Here is a 24,837-nt window from a genome sequence, read left to right as displayed (position 1 = left end):
TACCCAGAGAGATACTTGCACACGGACTAGTCATGTTTTATTCATTTTTTAAATTCTAGCTTGTAAAACAGAACTTGGCACAGAGTACACGTCCTCAAAGAAAGAGGGGGAAGAAGGGTTTGTTTGAATGAATGTGAATGTGCTTTTCAGACAGGGGTGAAAGGGTACGTTGTTATAGCATCCATGGCTTTTAAGTGTTACATAGGGCGTCTGGAGAGCAGGTTTCTAAATAGACAGATGACCAGAAAACAATGTTTCCGCTAGAATAAAGACAAAAAATCTAACATTGATATATGAAAGGGCATTTTGTTATGTCAAAAGTTCTAAGATCAAAAATTAAATCTATGGGGGCCGGAGAGATAGCATGGAGGTGAGGTGTTTGCCTTTCATGCAGGAGGTCATCGGTTCGAATCCCGGCGTCCCATATGGTCCCCTGTGCCTGCCAGGAGCGATTTCTGAGCCTGGAGCCAGGAATAACCCCTGAGCACTGCCGGGTGTGACCCAAAAACCACAAAAAAAAAAAAAAAAAAAAAATTAAATCTATAAGGGCTGGAGCAATAGAACAGCGGGTAATCAGACGACTCAGCAACAGTCTGCATGCAGGGCAGATCACTCCACATTTAATGGTATGCTGAAACTAGAGGATGCTCCACATCAGCCTGACATTGATGAAAGAAATGCACAGAATCCAGAGTCTTTAAATATAAGAATCTGATACCAACCATAGCTAAAGTGTGAAAAAGTTTCACCGGGACCTTGAGAATGACTAGAGTTGGACAGACTGGTATGCCTGGAACCCAGAGTTGGTCTTATGTCAATAAACTTCTGGGGTAGGCCTTTTTGTAATCAGGTCAAGGATTTTTTTCCATTTTCCCATTTTTCTGGACCTATGCAAACAACGGCGATTGCCACTATCACACCTTTACTATAGTTTTTTACTCTTATCCTTTAAGAAAAAAATACAACTTACTGAACTTAAAAACAACTAATTGTAGAATGCCTGTCTCAAATACAGGCAGGGGATAGAAAGGGGGGAGGGGTAATGTTACACTGGTGAAGGGGGATGTTCTGGTTATGACTGTAACCCAACTATGATCAGGTTACTTAAATAAAAAATATATTAAAAAAAAAAGAACAGCGGGTAAGGCACTTGACTTGCATGCGATCAACCTGAATCCGGTCACTGGCATCCCATATGGTCACCTTAGCATGCCAGGAAGGCTTCCTGAGCAAAGCTAGGAGTAGCTGCTGAGTATCGCCGGGTGTGGCTAAAATAAGAGACAAAAAATTAAACCTATAGGTATAAGCCAGGTAAGATTTTTAAGTATGAGTAAGAGGATTAGGACTGGGACCATCTTTAGATTGTTTCTTTAATGAGCTCTGTGCTCAGGAATCACTTCTCAACACTTCATCTGTGGTATTGTTAGTCAAACCTGACTTGGCCCCATTCAAAGCAAGAACCATAATCCTTGGGCTATCTCTTTGACTCCCTAATTTGAGAATGTCTCAAGTGTTTTTTAGAGAAAGAAGGAGATGGCAGGAGACATGAATTTCATAGCATCATTGGGAAATGGGGAAGTGCTGCCTTTGAATCCAAATTTAAATTCCACAATTCCACCCATTTTCATGGTGTCTTTGCTAAATAATCAGGGCTATATAATTTTTTTTATTTTACTTATGAAACCATTGTGATTTACAAAGCTCTTCATAGTTGACTTTCAGACATACAATGAATTGTGGCCAATACCACCACCAGTGTCGACCTCCACCAGTATCAACCTCCCTTCACCAATGTACCCAGAATGCATCCCATGCCATCACCCTTTGCCCTCTTCACTGCCTACCAGTATAACAGACCCATTTTAAGTTTAGATTGTTAAAGTTTGGGACTCGTGATTCCATTGTTGTTGACTTTGGCTTGGATACGTAGTTCTATTATTTTTTTTTCTCCACCAAATGCACCTGAGACCTCTTGGTCCCTAGCCCCCATCCTCTCATATTTGTGTTCCTGTTCCACTCAATGTTTTTCCTTCTCCTCACTATATTCTGGGACCAAGGGAGTTCAAGACAACTCCCTTTTAGACCCTTGCACTTCTTTATACAGTTATTCTAAATACCACATATAAATGATGCCAGTTTGTATTTCTCCTTTTCTTCTTCTGGCTTACTTCTTTTAACATATTTCCACTTCCATCCATATTGCAGCAACTATTTGTGAATTATTGGTGTGTTGTATGTGTGGCACATTTTCTAATCAGTGACTCACTGGCACAAAAGGTAATGTAAAAAATAGACTACTAGAGAAAAATAGCCTAGCTGCCCAACTAATCACAAAAGAACACAATGCTGTTGAATCTTCCCATGTAGACTGTCTAGCTGACAATTCTAGGGCCTTCTCAGAAAGAGAGCAACAGATTCCACTTTCTGCCTGAAAGCACAGCAACCCACAGCCACATCCAAACCCCCCCGACATAAAAACAGCCCAGCTCCACAACTGAACCTCACATTACTGCCAAACCACCAAATTATTTTACTTCCTGCACTGCTGTGCGACTCCTCCAAGTTTTAGTACTGTCAGCCCAGTAGGATCATAGCAAATCTCATGGGAAACTTGCATAGAACCTATGTAACCAAGCTCCATGACTCTAAACAATAATACAAAAGGCTTCGCTAGGAAAAACCAGTCCAGTAAATCCTCAGACAATGACTGTAGTGCCATGGAGAGATATAACAAAGATCACAAATGTATTTGTTTTAATCTAAGTTGTGATCATTCTATTTGCCTTTGTATTGTACCAAACAATATAAAGCAAATTTGTTTGTGTCTGCAAGGTGACAGGCTGGGGTGATGGGTGGGAAACTGGGCACATTGGTGGAGGGAATCCCACTATGGTGGGATTGGTGTTGGAACATTTAATGTCTGGAACAACAGTAGTATGAGCAACTTGATAAATCACATGTTATAATTTTTAAAAGAAAAAATAAATTACTAGAAAAATAAGCCAGAAAAACCGACAAGCATAGTACAAATCCAAAGTGATGAGCTTGCCAAGATAGCATCACATTAAAATGCTGCAGGCTTCCTGATATTGATTCACACTTACCTTCCTGTACACTGAGGACAATTTGCAAAGTGGGCCCTGCCCACTTAACACTGAGTTAAACTTTGCTTGGCTATTTTCAATCACGATCAGTACAATGTATAAAAAAGTTACTGCGAGGTTACTTGTGCACAAATCTTGTCATGCTGAAAAAACTAAGTACATAAAGGAGTTAGAAAGTAAGTTTTTGAGGAACTGGAGCAATAATACAGCAGTTAGGGTATTTGCATTGCACATGTCTGACCTGGATTTGATCCCTAACACTCCATCTGATGTCCTGAGCACCACCAGGAGTGATTTTTGATTGCTCTTATGGCACAAAAACAGAAAAGAAGAAGGAAGGAGGGAGGGGAGGGGAGGGGAGGGGAGGGGAGGGGAGGGGAGGGGAGGAAGGAAGGAAGGAAGGAAGGAAGGAAGGAAGGAAGGAAGGAAGGAAGGAAGGAAGGAAGGAAGGAAGGAAGGAAGGAAGGAAGGAAGGAAGGAAGGAAGGAAGGAAGGAAGGAAGGAAGGAGATTCCATTCTTGGCATTCCATATGAACCCTTGAACCACACCAAGATTGATACTTGAGTGCAGAGTGAGGAGTGAGCCTTGATCACAACGGGATGAAGCCCCAAAACAAAGCAAATTCAAAGAAAGAAAAATAAATATTTAGAAAACATTGAAAATCAGACCATAGAAAATTATTCAAATGGAGAAAAGCTCTTTTTTGTGTCCGTGTTCCTACTGTCTCCCTCCCCAAATTACAGTAAATTCTTTGATCCTCTTGGAAAATAATAGTTCTCAATGCAAGAGCTGAAAGTTGATCCTAACAAAAGGGTCACCCTGGCTCCTGACATCAGGCCAACAAAATTCATAAGCAGCATGACAGGCTCTAATAAATTTCATTGGTGCTTTACTCTGTCATTTGAGCACCAAACAAACTGTTATTATCACTGAGCTTCAAACCTCTCATTTTGGCCGCAGATGACTGCAGCTGCCATGCGGAGCATGCTACAGTCCTTTTCAGTAACCAGGTTAGGGCTAAAGTATCATATTTAAAAGACTCAATTATGATTAGAGGGAGAAACAAACAGTGGCCAATCTGACTTTGATCTGTTTTCTAGAGTGGGCTACAAAAAATGTTGGACTCCTCACAATTTGTTTGGCTCCACAATTCCAGAAAACTAGCTGCTCTTAAGATCCCCTTTCCCTACCACAGACTCTGGGTTCTGAACCCCTTTCATTGAAAATGGACTATCATTGGCTGGCAAAGGGCCTTGGTTCTTGTCTCTCACCCCAAATGAAATTCTTCAAGCTCCTTAACATAGTCTTTCCCTCTGTATCAGGTTTCTGCAAATGAGCACACTTTGCACTTGAAGTGAGAAGAAGGAATGTTTGTTTTCTTACTAAATAGTCCCACACCACAACCTGCAGGGATCATGCCCAACCATAGACTTCCGGTTTACTTACTGATTTCAAACCTCATCTATATATTTATATCCCTCCATCTTTCTTCCTTTTACATACGTTGTATCCCTTATATCTCAGCATGGCATAACAATCAAAGCTCTCCATTCAGATTATATATACATCAGCCCATCCTTTTGTGCCATGCGTGACTTCATGGAAATATCAATGAATACATTTTTATTATGAATTGCATCAGTGCAATCAACCTATATATTATGACAGCTTGGACTTCACATATTATTCAAAATGTGCCAGTCCCTCACAACCTTCTTGAACATTTTTCATAAATGTAAAGTGAGTAGGCCTTGCTATTTTGAGTTTGTTATGTCAACTACAGTTAAACTGGATGCATCTAATTTTTCCATCATTTTTTATTCGTTTTATGTCATATTGGAAGTGCTTGGTAGGGATTACTCTTGGCTCTGCACTCACAAATTACTCCTGGCAAGGTTCGAGGGACCATATGGAGTGCCAGTTTTTTCAGCTTGCCTCACAGAAGGCGAGCACTTTACCCACTGTACTATCACTCTGACCACTTTCATAAGAAGAAAAGATGTTACCACAAAGCTTATATACACACACAGTTTAAGAACATTGGTTCATGGGCCGGGCGGTGGCGCTAAAGGTAAGGTGCCTGCCTTGCCTGCGCTAACCTTGGACGGACCGTGGTTCGATCCCCCGGTGTCCCATATGGTCCCCCAAGCCAGGAGCAACTTCTGAGCACATAGCCAGGAGTAACCCCTGAGCGTTACTGGGTGTGGCCCAAAAACCAAAAAAAAATAAAAATAAAAAAAGAACATTGGTTCATGAGCAATAGTTTCAGTATTGAAGGACTAAGATGGTAAGTGGTTTCATGCAAACTCTGTAAGATGTTACCAAAAAAGTTAAATGAAGGCCTTGTCTATTTTTCATTTGCAAAACATAAAGAATGAGAGAATGAATGCAGGTTGCAAAATGTAGAAAAGACAATTATCTGACGCTTTTTAAGTTTCTATGTCATATTTTGTTAGTTGTACCTCAATACTCCTGTGTTTGCAACTGGACATTGGCCTGTGGGCCACAAGTTAGCACTCCCGTACTCTGACCGACTTCACGGGCTTACTTGCTCTGAATGCTGCGGCAGGCAGTGTGGCATTTGATAGAAGACCATAGTGCATTGTTAAGCCCAGGGCAGCAAATGGTATTTAGTTTTGACTTTTACGTTATTTCAGCTGTTTTTGCTTTTTTCTTTATTGTTTTCTTTCCTCCTGTGGATTTTCTTCAGGCATCATTGGGGAAAGGGGAACACTCAGTTCTCCTAAAGAGAACTAACTCTTTAACACATAGGGACTAATAACTCTTTCTTCCTCCCTCAGCAATTCCAATAGCTTCTAAGTCACACACTTATCACCCACTGTGGCCTTAACACACATTAGCTCTGCTTCGAAATTCTGCTTGTGTTAACACATAAGGTCTTTCTGAGCTTACTGCCCTGAGCCAGATAGTACAGAATTTAAGGTACTTGCTAACCTGGGTTTAACTCCTAGTTCTGCATATGGTCCTCTGAGCACTGTTAGAAGTGATCTCTGGGTACAGAGCCAGGAGTAAGCCCTAAGCACAGCCACCTATGGCTCCAAAACAGAAATAAAAAGCCAAAGTTGTTATATGCCTCTATTAATGTCAGTAAGATCTATGAGGTAGTGTAAGTAAATTACATGCTTTTTCTTAGTTACTTTTGGAGGCAAGGGTGGGGCTTAGCAGTAGAAGACATACCTTGTATGCTGTGAATTAAATCTCGGGATTGCATTTTTAAAGTTACTTTTGTCTATTTGTCCCAAAATTACAAAAATAAATGTTATTATATGCCAACTTGTAATTAAAGAATAATTTAGTTCTATACTTCCAATAGCCTTCTGACTTAAAGTTATGTTATACAACTCACTTTTTCTCCATTGTACTGAGATAGAATTGGCATTGAATATTATGTACAGTTTTTTTTTTTATTTTTTGAACAGTGTTCAGGACTTATTTCTGACTCTGTGCTCAGGGATCACTCCTGACTAACTCCATGGCTAAGTTATCAAGGTAACATGTGTTAACACGTGGAAGTGAACAGGAGCAGAAACAATGCAAGACAAGCACCTATGCTATTTATACTATCCCTGCATCCCACATTATTTTAGTTTCCTTTGTAGAACATTATGGTTAGATATATTCATAGATTGTAGAAATGATTGCTATAAGACGTTTAGTAAATAACCATCTCCTCACAATTACCCTTTTTTTTCTTATAATAAACAACATTACAATTTCTATTTCTAAAGTTTTGGGAGATCTGTCAAGAAAACAGAAGATAAAGTTATGTCAAAATGCTAACATGTTGACTACTGCGATAATACACTATCTTATACATGAATATAACTGAAAAAGCAAGGTCTTGCCTCAATAAAGCTGATGTAGCAGAAGGACAGAGTTGTGTGACTCTTTCTCGTTGATTTTGCAGGATTACCTTGACTGCATCAGGGGACAAGCAAAACTTCCACTGGGCGTGGAAGAAAGATCTGCCCTTTTTGGAAATATACAGGATATCTACCACTTTAATAGGTAAGTTGAGGCTCTGAAGCTTGGGCCAGGAAGAGCTCAAAGAATGGGGCACCTGTTTGAGTACTGAGATTCATCCCAGCGATGTAGTTCCCTGGAGCTCTGCTGATAATGACCACCCTCTTAATACAAACTTGCTCTGGGAACAGCATTCCCCTCTCCGCAGCACCACAAGGTGTGGTGCAAAAAAAAAAACAAACAAACAAACAAAAAAAACAAACAAAAAAAAACAGTAACAAAAAGAGTATTTTAAAACCAACAGATTGTTGTCATATGGGCACATTGTGGTCTTTCCTGACATTAATACTGACAAGAAAATTTGACCTGATGTAGTCTTTTGTTTTGTTTTGTTGGTTTTGGGGTCACGTCCAGCTCTATGCTCAAAAATCACTCTTGGCAGGCTTGGAGGACCATATGAGATGCCAGGGTTCAAAAGTAAAAGGAACATGCCCTACCCACTGTGCTATCACTCTGGCCCCTGACCTGATGCATCTTGCTATATTGTTGTGGCTGGTCATGCCATAAAGTCTTCTACCTGCAAACATCCTTGCTTGCCTACAAATCTCATATTTATTCTCTATTTTAGCCTGCTCCATCCTCCCAGCTCTGACAAGATCTTTTGCCCAGATTGAAAGGCTATCCATCAGAAGCAAGCTTCCCTTAAATGCATGCTTGGCCAGAGATGAGAAAAAGCTCCATGGTGGAGATTCATTCCTGGGTAGTCATGTATACTGCACTTGTGAGACCTTCAGTCCCATCCCCAGTACCAAAGAACAGATATCTGAGTACTCTGTCCACACCATCCTCACTAGTACCTTTTTTCTTTTTTGGTTTTGGGGCCACACCCAGCAGTGCTCAGGGGTTACTCCTGGCTGTCTGCTCAGAAATAGCTCCTGGCAGGCACGGGGGACCACATGGGACACCGGGATTCAAACCAACCACCTTTGGCCCATGCTTACAAGGCAAATGCCGCTGTGCTATCTCTCCGGGCCCTTTTTTTTTTTTTTTGATTTTTGGGTCACACCCGGTGGTGCTCAGGAGTTACTTTTGGCTGTCTGCTCAGAAATAGCTCCTGGCAGGCACGGGGGACCATATGGGACACCGGGATTCAAACCAACCACCTTTGGCCCATGCTTGCAAGGCAAACGCCGCTGTGCTATCTCTCCGGGCCCTATTTTTCTTAAAGACATTCTATGTCCTTGACAGTGGATGGGCAGGACATAAACACACAATGGCTACTTTATCATCACAGATTCACTTAATTCATGATTTGCATTTAAATGATTTAAGTCAAGCATGCACTAGACTACAAATATACAGCAGGCACTGAGCGTAGAAGTGACCAGAGTTAACAAGACAGGCAAAGAGCTGACAGGATGGCCAAGCCAGTGAGTTGGATTAATAATATTATGATGCAACTTGGAAGACCAGATAAGGTGAGGTGCTTGTTCCTAGCATGCCTATGTTTGTGCATCAGCTGAGCTATGAGCACATCCTGGGAAGGGCTGCTGAGTGTGGGACACTCTTGCTTACTCAACAAAGTTTGCAGGATACCTTCATGCCTTCCCTGATCCAGTTTTCCTGTTTCTCCTGGCACTAATCCATTTCCCTTGTACTCTGGGAATGGCTTTTTGAGTTTTGTGCCTTCCTTTCTCCTTACCCCCAGACACTGAACTCTACCCAAAGCAGGAATCATGTGATCATTGACTGTCCCAGTTCCCCAGACAGTTCTTGGTTCCTTTCAAATTTCATGGGCTAAATAAGTAGGAACAATAGAGATGCCAACCCTGTCAGTTATTGTGAGATTTTAGTGAATAGCACACCTAGATACCACATTTAAGACCAGTACAGAAGCATCCAAAAATATTGATCAGTGAAGATAGTGAACTAGTTATAATAAAGGCTTAGATATGGTTCCTTTCCATTGTGCTATCTAAGCAGTATGCAAGTTGCAAATCCTACCAAAACTGTGTCATCTCCTTGTGGACTGAGTCACCATGAGATTATGGGATTTGCTCCCAGGAGGCACTTGGGAGGCCATTTGGACAATGAATCAAATCCAGAGCTCCCACATGTGCTCCAGTACTTTGAATCATCTCGCCAGCATTCTACTTTCTCTTGACTCTGTAATACCAGCACAAACCACACCATGTGTGTTAAATTGCATCAACTTAGACTTTTCTTTTAGTTTATTATTTGTGTATGTGTGTGCACACATGTGCACATGTTTGGTTTGGTTTTGTATTTTCAGAGAGTGGGGGCTGGCATCCACACCTGGAAGTGTTCAAGAGCTGATCCCAGATCGGTGCTTGGGGATCACTTCTGGAGGTGCTTGGAGAATCATGTTGTGCTTGGACCCAAAATGAGACTTCCCACTTAAACATGTGCTCCAGATTATTAAAAAATCACTTGAGTTCCTCTTAAAAGATGCAGGCTTTTATCTTGAAAATCTAGGATGTAGATAATTACCCTTGTTGCAGCTTCTTTAGATGCTGCTGTTGCTATTAAATGGAATATGAAAACCAGTTTGCATGTTTCAGTATAATGGTACTCAACCAAGCTGTGCACTAAAATCACTTAGGAAGTATAAAGAAAGTTTTTTAAATAATATCATTTGCAACATGATCGCAAACATATTTGTAGTTGGGTTTCAGTCATAAAAAGAATACCCCCTTCACCAGTGCAACCTTCCCACCACCAATGCCCCTGTCTCCCTCTTCCCCCACCCATTGCCTGTCTTCAAGACAGGCTTTCTATTTCTCTCACACTGCCATTGTCATGATAGTTGTTAGTGAGTTATTTCTCTAACTGAACTCATTACTCTCTGAGTAATAATGAAGCTCCATTGTCTCTGGGTATTATTACAATACTGTCTTATTTTTCTTAAATATCACAAATGAGTCAGACTATTCTGTGTCTATCTCTATCCCTCTGGCTTATTTCATTCAGCATAATAGTTTCCATGTTTATCCATGTATAGTAAAATTTCATGACTTCATTTTTCCTGAGAGCTGCATAGTATTCCATTGTGTTTATGTGTATATGTACCACAATTTCTTTAGCTACTCATCTGTTGTCAGGCCTCTGGGTTGTTTCCAGATTCTGGCTATTGTAAATAGTGCTGCAATGACTATAGGCACGCAGAAGGCATTTTTGTATGTACTTTTGTATTCCCAGTGTATATTCCGAGGGGTAGTATAGCTGTATCATATGGGAGCTCAATTTGCAATTTTTGAGGAATCTCCATATTGTTTTCCAGAAAGGTTGGACTAGACAGCATTCCCACCAACAGTGAATGAGAATTTCTTTCTCCTCACATCCCTGCCAGCCAGCACTTGTAGTTCTTGTTCTTTGTGATATGTCCCAGTCTGGTGCAAATCTTGCCTATTTTGAATTCCAGGATTATGTAAATATCTATTAGTCATAGATTTTATTTACTTATTCTTGTCATTAACACTAGATATGTTGTTTTATATGATACAATGTCATATTATCATAGAATATTCTTGACGATCTTATTTAACTTGCAGTTGAATTGTCCGTTCCATTTTGTCCCTATTCATTTATTTTGTTTCCCTTTCTTTTAATCTTTTTTAAATTTAAGCTTCTGATGTCTTTGTTATTCTGTCTGATTATATGTGAGCATCTATATTAATGCATCTCCTGAATCTCTTCCCCTACGTCCGTTGACTTGAAAAGTAAAACTGTCTGGCAAATGGATGATTGTGGCTTGAAGATTTTAAAGTACTATTATTAGTTCAGACCCAGTTTTTCTCATAATGTATTATTATTATTTTTATTTTGACCAACTAAGCAAGATTTAAACTCTGAAATGAAAGAGAACCAAAACTGGTTTTATGTTGGGCTGAGCATTTTAGCTGACTAGAGGTTTGTGAGGTTTTATGTTTGTTTGTTTTTCAAGAAACATTTATCTCACAGACCCTCCAAAATACAGAAAAGCAAAAAGTGATATTATAAACTTCATGGACTTCCCACTCTATTCATATGTATTTGCTTTAGATATTCTTAAAATAACAAAGATATTATAGTGTTGAGGTCCCTGATTCACCACTCCCCAATCTAGCAAAAGGAAATGATATGCTGATAAATTGATTTTCCACGATAAGGATTTGGGAAGGCAAATCTCAGATTTAGTGCCTGCCAATTTCCAAGGTATTTATACCATCACAAGCAGATTTCAAATCACTAATAAACATCACTGAACATGGACTTTGGAAGAGATGTGCATCTTTGGGTCAGGCAAGCCAGTATAATTGAACCAGGGTCCCCTCAAATCATAACTACCTGCCAAGTCTTGGCGTTTTGTTCCCAAGTAAGACTCATCACCATTGTTACATACAAAGTATGTTTTGTAAATATGTAGCATGCTTTCTCCTACATAGCATAAGTGGAATTAGATTTACAGTCTTTTCTTTTTAACTTCACATTGGTTTTGATATTTCTAGCTCCACTTCATTTGTTTTGATAGTGATTTAACATTCTGCTGTGGAGGAGCCATCCTGCAGTGATTCTCTGACCCAGCAAGGCGTCCTTGTCTCTTAACTTGTCTCTTTTCTCTTTGTCCTTGTCTCTTGATTTCTTTTGGCAAACATATCCATTGGTCCATTTTTTGCTCAGGGTCTTTCTTACTAATGTACAGGAATTGTGATGAATAGTGGCTACCGATCTTTATAGATGATATGAGTTGCAAATCTCTCTTGATATGAGAACTTGTCTTTTGAACTTCAGTCACGAGCTCTTTGAAAGTAGTTGGATTATTTACAGGTTTGGCAGGACTCCATGAGTGTACTTTTTAAAGTAGGTAGATATTGTGCTGTGTTTTTAAAAGCAAGTCCTACAATTTGTGCATATGTTTTTTCCTAAAAATCTAAAATTTTGCTTTTTTGCATTTGTCTTCATCTGACTTAAATTTATGGAGGTATGGTGTATCATAAGAATTCCAAATTCTATATTTTACCACACCCATCAGTGCTCAGGAGTTATTCCTGGCTCTGCACTCAGAACTTACTCCTTTTAGGCTCAGGGGACTGTATGAGATTCCAGAGATTGAACACAGGTCAGCTGTGTGCAAGACAAATATCCTACCAGCTCTGGCACAAGAATTCCAAATTCTTACTTCCATAGTGTTTCCCTCACCACTGATAGAAAAGTGCCTCCCTCCTATGCTGACTTTCAGCCCATATTTCTACATGTCACAGTCACATATATGTATGAATCTCATCCTGGGATCTGCTGACTCATTTGCCTTTTTGTCCTTTCCTGCTCCAAATCACACAGACCACATCAACATGCTTCAATATTGGTTTAGCTCTTCCTGAGTCTGCACTGTTGAATAACTGATGAAACTAGCTTGTCAAATTCCATGAAAAAAATCTGTTGGGAATTGAGTAGAATTTTCTTTATAGATTAATTTTGGCAGGCTTGATGCTTAGCAATATAGATCATTCTGTCTGAGCATATATATCTCAGTAGTCAAGTCTTTTGTAAAACATCCTATAATAATCTTTCATGATTCCTGTCACTTTCACGCACATAGGAGACATCCAAGCAATGCTCAAGGCCCAAGGGCCCACCCTGTTAATGCTTCCCCAGATTTGTGGGTATGATGGTTCATGCTTTGGCCTGATGATGTGGTGCTGGAGGCCGCCAGGGTCATACGTGGCAGAGGAAAGGCAAGGGATGTGGTGCTAGGGATTGAATTCAGAGCTCTTGCATGCTGGTCATATACTCCAGTCCTTTGAGTCTATTTCCCTTAGCTCCTAAAATTTTCATTTGTTCTTGTGTATGTATTTGGGGTAAGTTGGGGGTAAGGTTCAAACCCAGACCCTCTTACATATAAGGGATGTGCTATATACACTAAGTAAAAATTTTCCCTCTTTCATCTCTAATTTTTGAGTCATACCTGGCAGTGCTCAGAGGCTACTCTTAGCATGATTCTGGGGACCATGCAGTGGAGGACATTAAACCTGGGCTTCCTGTATGCAAAGTATGTTGCTTAGCCCATAGAACTCTCTATCCATCTCTGATGTTATATTGTGTAGAATGGTTTTTCTAATTAACTATTCTTGTCTTCTGGAAATATTTTATTTTGTTGTAGGGCCATACCCAATTGTTCTCAGGGTTTATTACTGGCTCTGTGCTTAGGGATCACTCTTGACAGTGCTTGGAGGAATCGTTTGGAATGCTGGAGGTAGGGATTGAACCCAGGTTGGACACATGTTGGCAAGTACCCTACCTACTGTACTATCTCTCCAGCCCTGTTTTTAATATCTTTATATCAAAACCACAATTCTGACATGTTAAGACTATATCCAACAACTTTCTCAACTATCCTTTTTGTTCTCATATTAATTTATAGATCCTTTGGAATTTTTCTGGATAGTGTCTCTGAATATGTGATTTTTGGTTTCTTTTATTAATATTTATTATGGTTATTTAACCACACCCAGTGGTTCTCAGGGCTTACTTCTGGCTCTTTGTTCATAAACCTCTTCTGGTGGTTCTGGGGAACGCTATGGGATGCCTAGGTAAGATGCCAGAGTGATAATAGAGCAGGTGCTTGTTTCGCTTGCTGCTGACTCAGGTTCGAACCCTGGCATCCCATATGGTTTCCCCAGCACTGCCAGGAATAATTCTTCAGTGCAGAGAAAGGAGTAACTTTTAAGCAGTGCCAGGTGTGGCTAAAAACAAAAGAAAAACGAAACAAAACAAAAACCCCTGTGTAGGCAGTGTGCAAGGTAAATTCCCTATCCAGCATGCTATCTGGCCCTGGTGTCTTTAATTTTCATTTTTGTTTGATTTTGAGTTTGAGTTTTGAGTCATACTGGTGGTGTTCAGGGCCTACTCTTGGCTCTGCAGTCAGAGATCTGGCAGTCTCAGGAGACTACATAGGGTGTCAGGGATAAAATCTGGATTGGCCACACGGAAGGCAAGTGCCCTACCCTGTCTGTACTATCTCTGAACTTTGGTGTCTTTTAAGGTTTTTCAACTCTGTTGTTTTTTCTTATCATATGACTTTGGGTACATGTTCCCATTCAATGTTGATTAGATGTCAGCATCCTATTTTATCAGGAATGCTCAAATGATTTACCTTTAAGCAAGATGTTTGCTAATAGATTTAGATGAACACTTGTAACTATTGTTTCAAGATTTTGTTAAGAAAGTTAAATTGTTTTGTATGTTTAATCTGCTTTCGGAAAATTAGCATATAGGTTGAGTACAGGGAATTGAAAAAATTTAATAAGCATATGTCAACTGTAGTTCAATTCCCAGCATCATATAGATCTTCACCATATAGGACCATATAGTCCTTCAAGGGGCCATGAGGAAACCCCTGAATCCAGAGCCAAGAGTAATCCCTGAGAACTGCCAAATTGTATTATTTACTTGTTATAAATAATAGAATACATTTCTTACTATATAAATTTAATGGGATAAAATTAACATATGATTTTCTCCAGTTTATATTGTGCTAGCTTACATTAATATGCTCTGATCTGAATAATACATAACTAGAGTACATCCTACCTGGACACTATGTTTTTTATTTAAACACTAACTCATTTGATTTGTTCAATTATTTTTTTACTTGTTTTTGCACTGTAAGAGTCTGAATCCAGAGATTCAGTCTTTTTTTTTTTTTGGTTTTTGGGTCACACCCGGCGTTGCTCAGGGGTTACTCCTGGCTGTCTGCTCAGAAATAGCTCCTGGCCGGCGTAGGGGACCATATGGGACACCGGGATTCGAACCAACCACCTTTGGTCCTGGATTGACTGCTTGCAAAGCAAACACCGCTGTGCTATCTCTCTGGGCCCCAGAGATTCAGTCTTAATGTAAGTGTGTTGTACCATGAAACAACATCCTGAAGTCCGTCCATGTACTTAATTTTGATGTCCAGTACTAGAGAATTGAACCCTGGAATTCGCCCTTACAAGGCAAGCATTCAGATGCTGAGCTATATGTATCCCTGGCCTTCCTCTTTGTATTTTTCAAAGCATTTTTCATACATGTATATAAGTGACAGTAGTATAAAATTTCACTTCTTGAACTGTCAGTGTTTAGTTTTACTATATGACTCTATTTCAATTTTTATGTCACAAAACCTTCCAACATGAAATGTTTTCCAATATAATTAAGATTCCATTTTTGTTTTCTTTTTTGTAGCCAAGTTCCTCTTTGTTTCCTCATTCCTGGGATCGCTCTAAATTTAAGCCTTTGGTTTAGTGTCTGGAATTAATTCTCTACTAGTCAGAAACTAGGTCAGTCCAAAGAAAGCACTTTCCCTGCTTTTGAATTTGCCCCCAGAATCTCAAGGCTTTTTATTTCTGCTCACTAAAGGAGCAGGGCCAGCACTTTCTCTATCATCCTTCTCCTGGAGAGAGGAGGTGGTCTAAAACTCAAACTTAAATGTTTCTTTTGTTTGTTTATTTTGGGGGGCCACACCTAGTGATGCTCAGGGGTTACTCCTGGCTATGCTCTCAGAAATCACTCCTGGCTTGGGGGACCATCCTAGGCTAGTGCAGGCAAGATAGACACCTTACCACTCCGCACCACCACTCTGGCTCCTCGAACTTAAATGTTTCTTGAAGAGTGAGGAAACAAAAGCTATTTCTTCTATTGAATTTATATATATATATATATATATATATATATATATATATATATATATATATATATATATATATATATTTTTTTTTTTTTTGGTTTTTGGGCCACACCCGTTTGACGCTCAGGGGTTACTCCTGGCTATGTGCTCAGAAATCGCCCCTGGCATGGGGGGACCATATGGGACGCCGGGGGATCGAACCGCGGTCCTTCCTTGGCTAGCGCTTACAAGGCAGACACCTTACCTCCAGCGCCACCTACCCGGCCCCTGAATTTATATTTTTAAGTTGTTTCTTTTTTTTTTTTTTTTTGGTTTTTGGGCCACACCCGGTAATGCTCAGGGGTTACTCCTGTCTATGTGCTCAGAAGTTGCTCCTGGCTTGGGGGGACCATATCGGACGCTGGGGGATCAAACCGCTGTCCGTCCAAGGCTAGCGCAGGCAAGGCAGGCACCTTGCCTCTAGCGCCACCGCCCGGCCCCTTTAAGTTGTTTCTTAATCAAATGGAAATAGTCTGAGTTTCTTTCATTTTTCAAAAGAGGAGAATACTTTATCCTTTTCCCTCAATTCTTTCTCTCTTATCAGTATATCTCAGTGAGTCACTTCAATATGGAAAATGCTAATCTAAATCTAGGGTGGCTGAAGAATGACTTCTACCATGGGACCAGAGAGGCAATAAGTCATCTAATTAAGGAATAAGCAAAACTGCTTTAAAAACTGCAGGGAACATGCAATTAATTTTGCTGGGGAGAGCTAGTGAAAGTTTCACTGAGCAAGTAACATATGTCTTTAGATAAAAAAATTCCATTTGAACCATGCATTTTTCCCTCCCATGAAAGGTAATTATGAAAATTAATCATGAGATTAGATTTAGAAGTATATACATGTGCTCTAAGGAATGCATTTTGCCATATATAAATTATACCTTAATTACATGGCTGATAAAAATAATATTGATATACACACCATTCTTTTGTAGTGTCTGTAGGCCTTGAATGTTGGGAATCATCATTTGACTCTTGATTTAAAATTGTGTTATGATTTAAGAGAGGCAAAAAAGTTATGACTAAGTGTCCATAGGAATTTTGGAAGATAACTCAGTGGGCTGTAAGCACATAATTTTTGTTTGGTGGTGGTTTTGTTTCTGGCTTTTGGTTTAGGGTCACACCTGACCATGTTCAGAATTTCTTCCTAGTTCTGTGCTCAGAGTTCGCTACTGGTGGTGTTCAAGGGACAGTATGTGATCCTGGGAGTCAAATCAGAATCAGCCACATGCAAAACAAGCACTTAAACCCTTCTTTTATCTCTCCAGTTTAGGACATATGGCTTACATGAAGGGTCCAGGGTTTAATTCTGGATATCACATGTACCTGAGCACCAACCACCAATTGAAAATCAGAAAACTAGAAAACAAAATTGACTCTTTTAAAATTGCCCTTTAGTACTTTACCAATAACCTATATAAACAGTTCTGTAATTCTTTTATCTATGTTTATGTGTTTATAATATTACATAGGGACGTAATATCATGTCTGCTTAAAAGCTAATAAATCGAACTGGAGGCTAGCTCTAGCCGGCATGGGGTTTGGGGAGACCCTATGTGGAAGGCCTTCTCCCTAACTTGGGTGCGCTGGGAGCCTTGATAGGCCCCCAGCCTTCCCCTCTTCTGCCCCCGGCCTCCAGGCCTTCTGGGGTGGCAGCCCAGGCGGCCAGACAAGGTGGGTGTCGGGGGGTCCCTCCTGGATGGGGTCCCAAGCTTTCCCCGCTCTTCCCTCAGTTCTAGGGTGGGAAGGGCACAGGGTGGAGGGCGGACAGATCCTGGCTTCTGGCTCTCTATCGATCCTCTCTTGAGCTGGAGGCTAGCACTAGCCGGCATGGGGTTTGGGGAGACCCCATGTGGAAGGCCTTCTCCCTAACTTGGGTGCCTTGATAAGCCCCCAGCCTTCCCCTCTTCTGCCCTCTGCCTCCAGGCCTTCTGGGGTTCCAGCCCAGGTGGCCAGAAATGGTGGGTCCTAACTTGGGGTGTGCTGAGATTTGCTCGGTTGTGCTAAGTTTGTCACTGGCAATTTCTGACCAGTCTACATATGGAAAACCGTGTGGGGGCTAGTGCCCCAGCGCGCACTGCGTGTATTAAGACCATTCCTTATCTTTATGTTATGTTTTGCATATCCAGAATGTCCATTTTGTATTCTGCCCTTTCCCACACCCCTACAAAGCTCATTTTTACTCCTTAACTCTCTCACCCCCCCAAACATCACTAACGCACATTACTCTTTTTAACTTCAGTACTGCACAATCCTAATCACAGACCAAAGCCATGCATTGTGTGTAACAACCCCAAACTGTTTCAAAAGACATAAAATGGACATGTATTTCTTTCAAATATTTTGTGTTTTTTCTCTGACAGCTATAAGTCTTCCTAAATATTCTCTTATACAGTGACGATTCAAACCACTTTTTATCTTCTCTTTATGAGCTGTTCAACAAGGAATTTTGGTGAAAGAGTCCCCCAGTTTAATGCTTATGATTAAACCATGTCATGGGGATTGTTGGACTTGTTCTTATGGCCTCCATATGCGCCAATAACGCCACGTGGCATTGCTCCTTTTTTGCATAGGCACATTAAAATGGGAAAATATTATACATACAAATAAGATCCTATCTAATAGAGATTGAAACACACAAATCTTGTAGTGCAAAGGGACCTTACACCCCGAACATTGACATAACGACCTGGCACAGGCCTCAGAAGAAAGGACATTTTCCATTCACCCCTGAACCAGGGAAGCCATCCACAAAACATCCAGGTTTGTCTATAACATCACCTGGAATCAATCCTCTACCATGTAAGACCCTACCATTGCTCAGACATCGACCTGCTCAAAAGAGACTTCCCTTAACACTGAGAAGACTTAACAACAACAATGACCTGCTTACAGGACAGGGCTCCCTGCATTGCCCTTTAATGGTGAGGTGAAATGAGAGGACGCTCTACATCCTGACTTCAATGTAGGATATGCAGATTCCAGGATCTTTAATACAGAAACATGATACCAACAACAGAGACTGTGTGAAAAATAAAAGTGTGTTGGCACTACAGACAATGTCTTGGATTGGACGATCTAGCTTGCCTGGAGCCTAGAGTTGGTCTTATGCCAGGAAACTTCAGGGGTAGGGTCTCTTTGTATTTAGGCCAAGGTTTTTCTTTTCCATGCCCCTCATATTTTGGTGGGCCTATGCAAACAATAATTGCCACTCTAACACCGTTTTTACTGTGCTCCTTTGACTAATCCTTAAAAAAAAAAACCACTTAAAATTTGAGGTTAACTTAAGCTAATGTACATGTACATGGAAATGTAAAAAATACTGTGCCTCTAATGTTTAAGGAGTTACGTAAGTTTTATGGCTTTAGATTGCCTTGTGTGCTGTTAAGAAATATTATAATGTGTTACAATCTGGGGACTTGAGGGACAAAGTAATTGTACATGGATTCTGTTTTATTTATCTTAATGTTCTTTGGCTGAAAGTTCAAAGTTAAGATATCAGCAAGGGGACTTCTGAGAATTGTATTATGGGTGATTGTCCTTCCACTATAACTTTACCTTGTCCTATTTCTTTGCATCTTTGTTCTCATAATTAAAAATAAAAAATTTTTAAAAATTAAAAAAAGCTAATAAACCTTGCAACATATTTCATTAAAAAGTAAAATGAATCATGGAGACATAAAAGAATAGGAATTAAATATAAGGGTGGCTATCTTTAGTACTTTTAGGAGGGTCCTTATGAGACAATGTTCAGGAACTCTGGGTACCACAGACTTGGCCAATTGGGTCATTGGTTGAAAAGGGCCAAAGGCTATGATGTTGCTGAGGCCCTGAAGTACCAGAAATACCCAGGACCCTTCTGGAAGCACTGGGGAACTACAGGGCTGCACATAGTGATGCTCAACATACCATGTGGGAACAGAAATAAAACCCAAGTCTGGTGCACATTAAGCATGATTGCTGTACTATCTCCTGACCTGGGTTTAATCCCCAATATCCCATATGGTCCCTCAGCCCTGCCAGAAATAACCTCTGTGTACTACCAGGTATGCCCCCAAAAAAAGAAAAAAAGAAAAACATCTTTAACTTGTATATAATGGTAGGACAAATATATATATATATTATATTATATATATATTATATTATTATTATATTATATATTATATTATAATATATATATTATATATTATATATAATATATATATAATATTATATATTATATATATTATATTATTATTATATTATATATTATATTATATATATATATATATTATATATATGTATAATATAATATATATATATATATTGGAGCCACACCTGGCAATGCTCAGAGTGTACTCATATCGCTGTACTCAGGTGGCATGACAAACAGAATTGACCACATTTAAGGGAAACTTGCTTAACCCCTGGACTATTTCTCAGATCCCTGGTAGAAATAGTTTTGTCCACAAACAGATTTTTGTTATTGTTTATGGTCCACACCTGGTGATGCTCAGAGTTCACTTCTGGCTTTGCACTTAGGAATCACTTCTGGTAGGTTCAGGGGACCCTTTGGGATTAAACCTAAATCTACCACATGCAAGGAAAGGTCCTTACCTGCTATACTATCTCTCTAGCACACACACACACACACACACACACACACACACACACACACACCTCAGACTGTTGCATTGCATTACGGCACACACACACACACACACACACACACACACCTCAGACTGTTGCATTACTGAAATTAATAGACATCCAGCCCTTCCAACCCTGCCCAAGCACATGGACCTCAGTGGACACAACAAGTTCAGATGTCAACTGGCCCAGTGAGGTGGGAAAAGGAAGTAGTGCTTGTCGTTGTTTGGAGAACGGAAGGGGTGAGGCCATTCCTGATTAAGGCAGCAGAATCAAGGTCAAAATACAGTTCCTGCATTTGAGTTCCCATCAGTGGTGAAAGATTATGTGCATGTAATATGTTCTGTAGCAGATTACTCACCCAGTTCAAGAAGTAAAGCTTAGCATGATATTTATTTTCAGTCCTATTTAGAAAGAAATAAATGCTTGGAATGATTCCTCAAAGCAAAGGGAAAACACCCAAATTCTGGATGTAGGTATTTAGCTTTTAGCATAAAATAGTCTCTGAGTTACTCTTTCTTTCCTGCTTGTGTACCCTGGAGTTGTACATTAGCTTTCCTGATGCAGAGAGACTTGATCCCCACTCCATTCTGGTGTAGTGCTAGAGTCTGCCGTACACTCTCAGGTTTTGGATCCAATAAGTTGCTAAGAAATGTTAATAAACCCCAATAATTAAGTCATGTCAAGGTCATGTTAAAGATGACAGTCCACACTCATCTGAACAAACCATTAAAATGCTTCTCCTTTCACAATGACATGTCTGTTAGAGGCATGATATTTTTTTCTATGTACTTCAACCAAAATAATAGGATTCAACAGATTGAATTAACATGTTCAATTAAGGAGGACATTAGAAAGTTGCAAAAACATAAAACAGAGCTACTGGTCTCACTGAATTTTGTTTTTGTTTTATAAAATTGTATAATTATAAAATTATTTTTACATAAGTTACTTTTATTAATATATGCTAGACTTACGATGAAATGATCAGAGAAAAAGGAAAAAAGTTTGAGCCAGGACAATAATATAGTGAGTAATGTGCTTGACTTGGTTCTGACCCAGGTTCAATTCCTGGAACCACATATGATCTCCAAGCCCAACAAGAGTAATCCCTGAACACAGAGCCTGGAGTAAACTCTGAGCATTAGTGGGTATAGGGGATGGAGGCCTTCCAGGTTCGATTCCAGCATTTTATATGGTTCCCTGAGCACCACCACGAGTAATTCCTGACTGAAGAGCCAAGGAGTAACCCCAGAGCATTGATGGGTAGGACCAAAAAATTGTTCAACATAGTAAAATATAGATTACATTAATAGAACTAGTTGTAATGCAACTTAGAAATGTATTAACTGTTACACTGATAATGGTCCTTAATCTAACAATTTCATTTATATAATTTCATCCTGTAGTAAATTAATTATAGTATATCCATACAGTGAAGTATCATATAAGGTTACTTAAAATAATAAACCATTAAAAGTGGTATAAATTGCAGCTGAGGGGAGCTGGCTAGATAGTACTTAATGAAATAAAATACTTAACTTGCAGGCATACAACTCTGGTTTGAATATCTGGCACCACTAATCCTAACCCCTACCATCACCAGGAGTCACTCCTGAGTGCAGAGCGAAAAATAATCCTAATCCCACTGCTGTGTGTTGCCCCCTCTCCTCCATACACACACAATTACATCTAAGGAGAGATATTATCTATGCAGAGCACTCTTGGCCATCTTTAATTTTAGATTTATTAGTGTGATTATTTTTCCACTGAGCATGACTTCTAATGAATCTCAAACTCAAAGATACAAACACATATGTTACTTTGTTCACTTGACATGCTTATTCTTCATGCCTTGCTCTCTGCCTTGCTCTCTAGAGAATGAGTGCATGTGGAACATGTGCTCAGACAGGGACAGACATGGAAAGGACAACAGGACTTGTGAATTTCTCTTCCAACTGACCTTTAGATGTTAGTTTGGTTCCAAAGACAATAGTCTCCAAAGTTCCAATGAAGAACTATTTCTTAGGACTGGAGCCATAGCACGGTGATTAGGGTATTTGCCTCATATGTAGCCAACCCCAGTTCTATGCCAGCATCCCATATGGCCCCAGAGTACAGCCAGTAATGACCCCTGAGCACAGAACCAGGAGTAACCCTGTAAGCACTGAAAGGTGTGAGGTGTGGCCCAAAAAAACAAAAACAAAGACCATTTCTTTTTTTCCTTTTTTTTTTTGTTTTTGGTTTTGGTTTTGGTTTTTGGGTCACACCTAGCAGTGCTCAGGGGTTACTCTTGGCTCTATGCTCAGAAACCACTCCTGGCAGACTCTAGGAACCATATGAGATGCCGGGATTCGAATCACTGTCCTTCTGCATGTAAGTTAAATGGTCTACCTCCATGCTATCTCTCCGGCCCCCAAAGACCATTTCTTGTCAGTGTCACATAAGTGTTCAGAAAGCTAAGTGATATAAATAAATTGTTATTGTGAGACTCATCTAATACTTTCTGCCTCCTATCTTTTTATTAGTGAACTTCTGCAAGATTTGGAAAACTGTGAAAATGATCCAGTGGCCATAGCAGAATGTTTTGTGTCCAAGGTAAGTGGACTCATTTCTCTGAGCCAACCAAGACAGATATTTCATTTTAAAGTTAAATGATGGCTACATTCCATGTTGGATTAATGTCACCCAATATTAATATTTGTTGATATGAGTGTGTGTTACTAGCAAAGAAAATGCAGTTACTGTCCTCAGTAAATTAGGAGATGCTAATTTTGAATTTGTTCAAAAATTTGTCAAATCGCTAAAAGATTGGAATCTAACTATTAAGCCAGTTTGCAGAGAGGATCATCCAGAGTAGAAAAATGTAGGGAGCCAGATTCTCCCTCACAGTCTTGGCATAAGCACAGCCATCTTGTAGCAAACTGCCATTTTCTAACAGGCCTGTCCTTTAATTGAGCTATACATTGTATACGTGCCAACTGGCCATGAGTTGACGCAGATCAAAAGAACCATAAGGTCACACTCTTCTGGCTCAGGAGACTCAGACCTTTAGATAGAGCATTTGGTGTGATAATAGAATATTCCTCAGGAAACTTGTATTAAATTAACAGGCACATGCCAAACCTTTTGAACTGAATGATGACAAATGTGTGCTTGACAACTGTTTGCATCTCCTCTATTGGAAATATAAAACACATGAAAAATACAGCCAGAGCAGTTGTAAAATTTGTTTGACTATAAAAGCTTTACAGGTTATATGTGGTACTTGCATAGGCTGTATAATTATCATTTAGGGAATAAAGAGCAGTAGAATCAACTTCTTATATCTTAGAATGGTGCTCTTGGGTCCAGCAGTGGCTCAGGGTTAAAATACTTGCCTCAATTCAACATTGAGTACATTGGAAAAAAAAAATAAGACATTCATGTTTATGCTTTTTTTTGTAGGGGTCAGATATGTCAATATGCTGGGTATGAGTTGAGGATTGGGGTATATAGCCTAGCAGTGCTCAAGGACTACTACTAGTACTATGCTCAGTGGGTGCAAAGGATCGAACCCAGGCCTCCTTATTCAACTTTTCAGCCTCTCCTGCTTTTTCATTCCCTAAGCAGGATTAATGGCTCAGAAAAATATGAAAATATGCAGCCAGAGCAATAATACAATATGAAGGACCTTGCACACAGTTGACCCATGTTTTGTATCCAGCATCCCACATGTTCCCCTGAGCCCACCAGGAGTAATTCTTGAGTGCAGAGCCAGGAATAACCCCTGAGCACCACCAGAGGTGGCCCAAAGCCGAAAGAAAAAGGAAAAATGCCAGATACAAGTAAAGCTTTTGAGTGAAAGCCCCCAGGACAGATCCTCTGAAATAGCTGATTCGGAGATTGAGTTCTAAGATGCACATGGCAGCTTTCTCTTTGCATCTTCGCATGCTGCCTCCTGACCCTACCTGTAGTATCACTCCCATTTTCTCTTCAAAATCCAGCAGCTTGGGTTTAGCAAACCTCTCTCAGCAATGATTTTGCAGTAGACATGGGTGTGATCTCTGCTCAGGTGCTGTTTCAAACATGCCAAGGTTCAAGCAAAGTTCACCAGGGTGCTTTTGGATCACTTGAAGATTTGAACTTCATTTCAATCTTCATGGCCTGATCTGGTGCCTATTTCTCCCCTGGGGTCACATCTCGGGCAATCATTGCTCTGCACCCCACACTCTAGTTTGCCTGAACTGTAGCTCCTTGTGGTAGTTGCTGGATGCGTCTGATTTGGGGGTTGGGGGTAAATCTGTGTTCACACAATTCTGTTCATGAACTTTCTTCAGTCTTCTTGGAAGGTCCTTTTAAAAAAGAGGAAAGTGGTACCAAATGATAATACAGTGGATAAGGCACTTCCCTTGTGTGCAGCCAACCCA

General features: G+C 40.0%; 1 protein-coding gene across 1 annotated transcript in view; it reads left to right on the top strand.

The window, feature by feature from the left end:
• PLEKHG1 (pleckstrin homology and RhoGEF domain containing G1) overlaps positions 1 to 24,837 on the top strand; it is a 120,600-nt gene that overhangs the window by 41,291 nt on the left and 54,472 nt on the right. The window contains exons 3-4 of the mRNA XM_049765320.1: positions 7,034 to 7,134; positions 22,957 to 23,026. Coding sequence (XP_049621277.1) covers positions 7,034 to 7,134; positions 22,957 to 23,026 — 171 coding nt within the window. The remainder of the gene's footprint in view (positions 1 to 7,033; positions 7,135 to 22,956; positions 23,027 to 24,837) is intronic.

The sequence above is a fragment of the Suncus etruscus genome, chromosome 18, assembly GCF_024139225.1.
Source record: "Suncus etruscus isolate mSunEtr1 chromosome 18, mSunEtr1.pri.cur, whole genome shotgun sequence".
In the NCBI taxonomy this organism is placed as follows: Eukaryota; Metazoa; Chordata; class Mammalia; order Eulipotyphla; family Soricidae; genus Suncus; species Suncus etruscus.
Note: the sequence above shows the minus strand (reverse complement) of the source record. Positions and strands in the feature narration are given on the sequence as shown.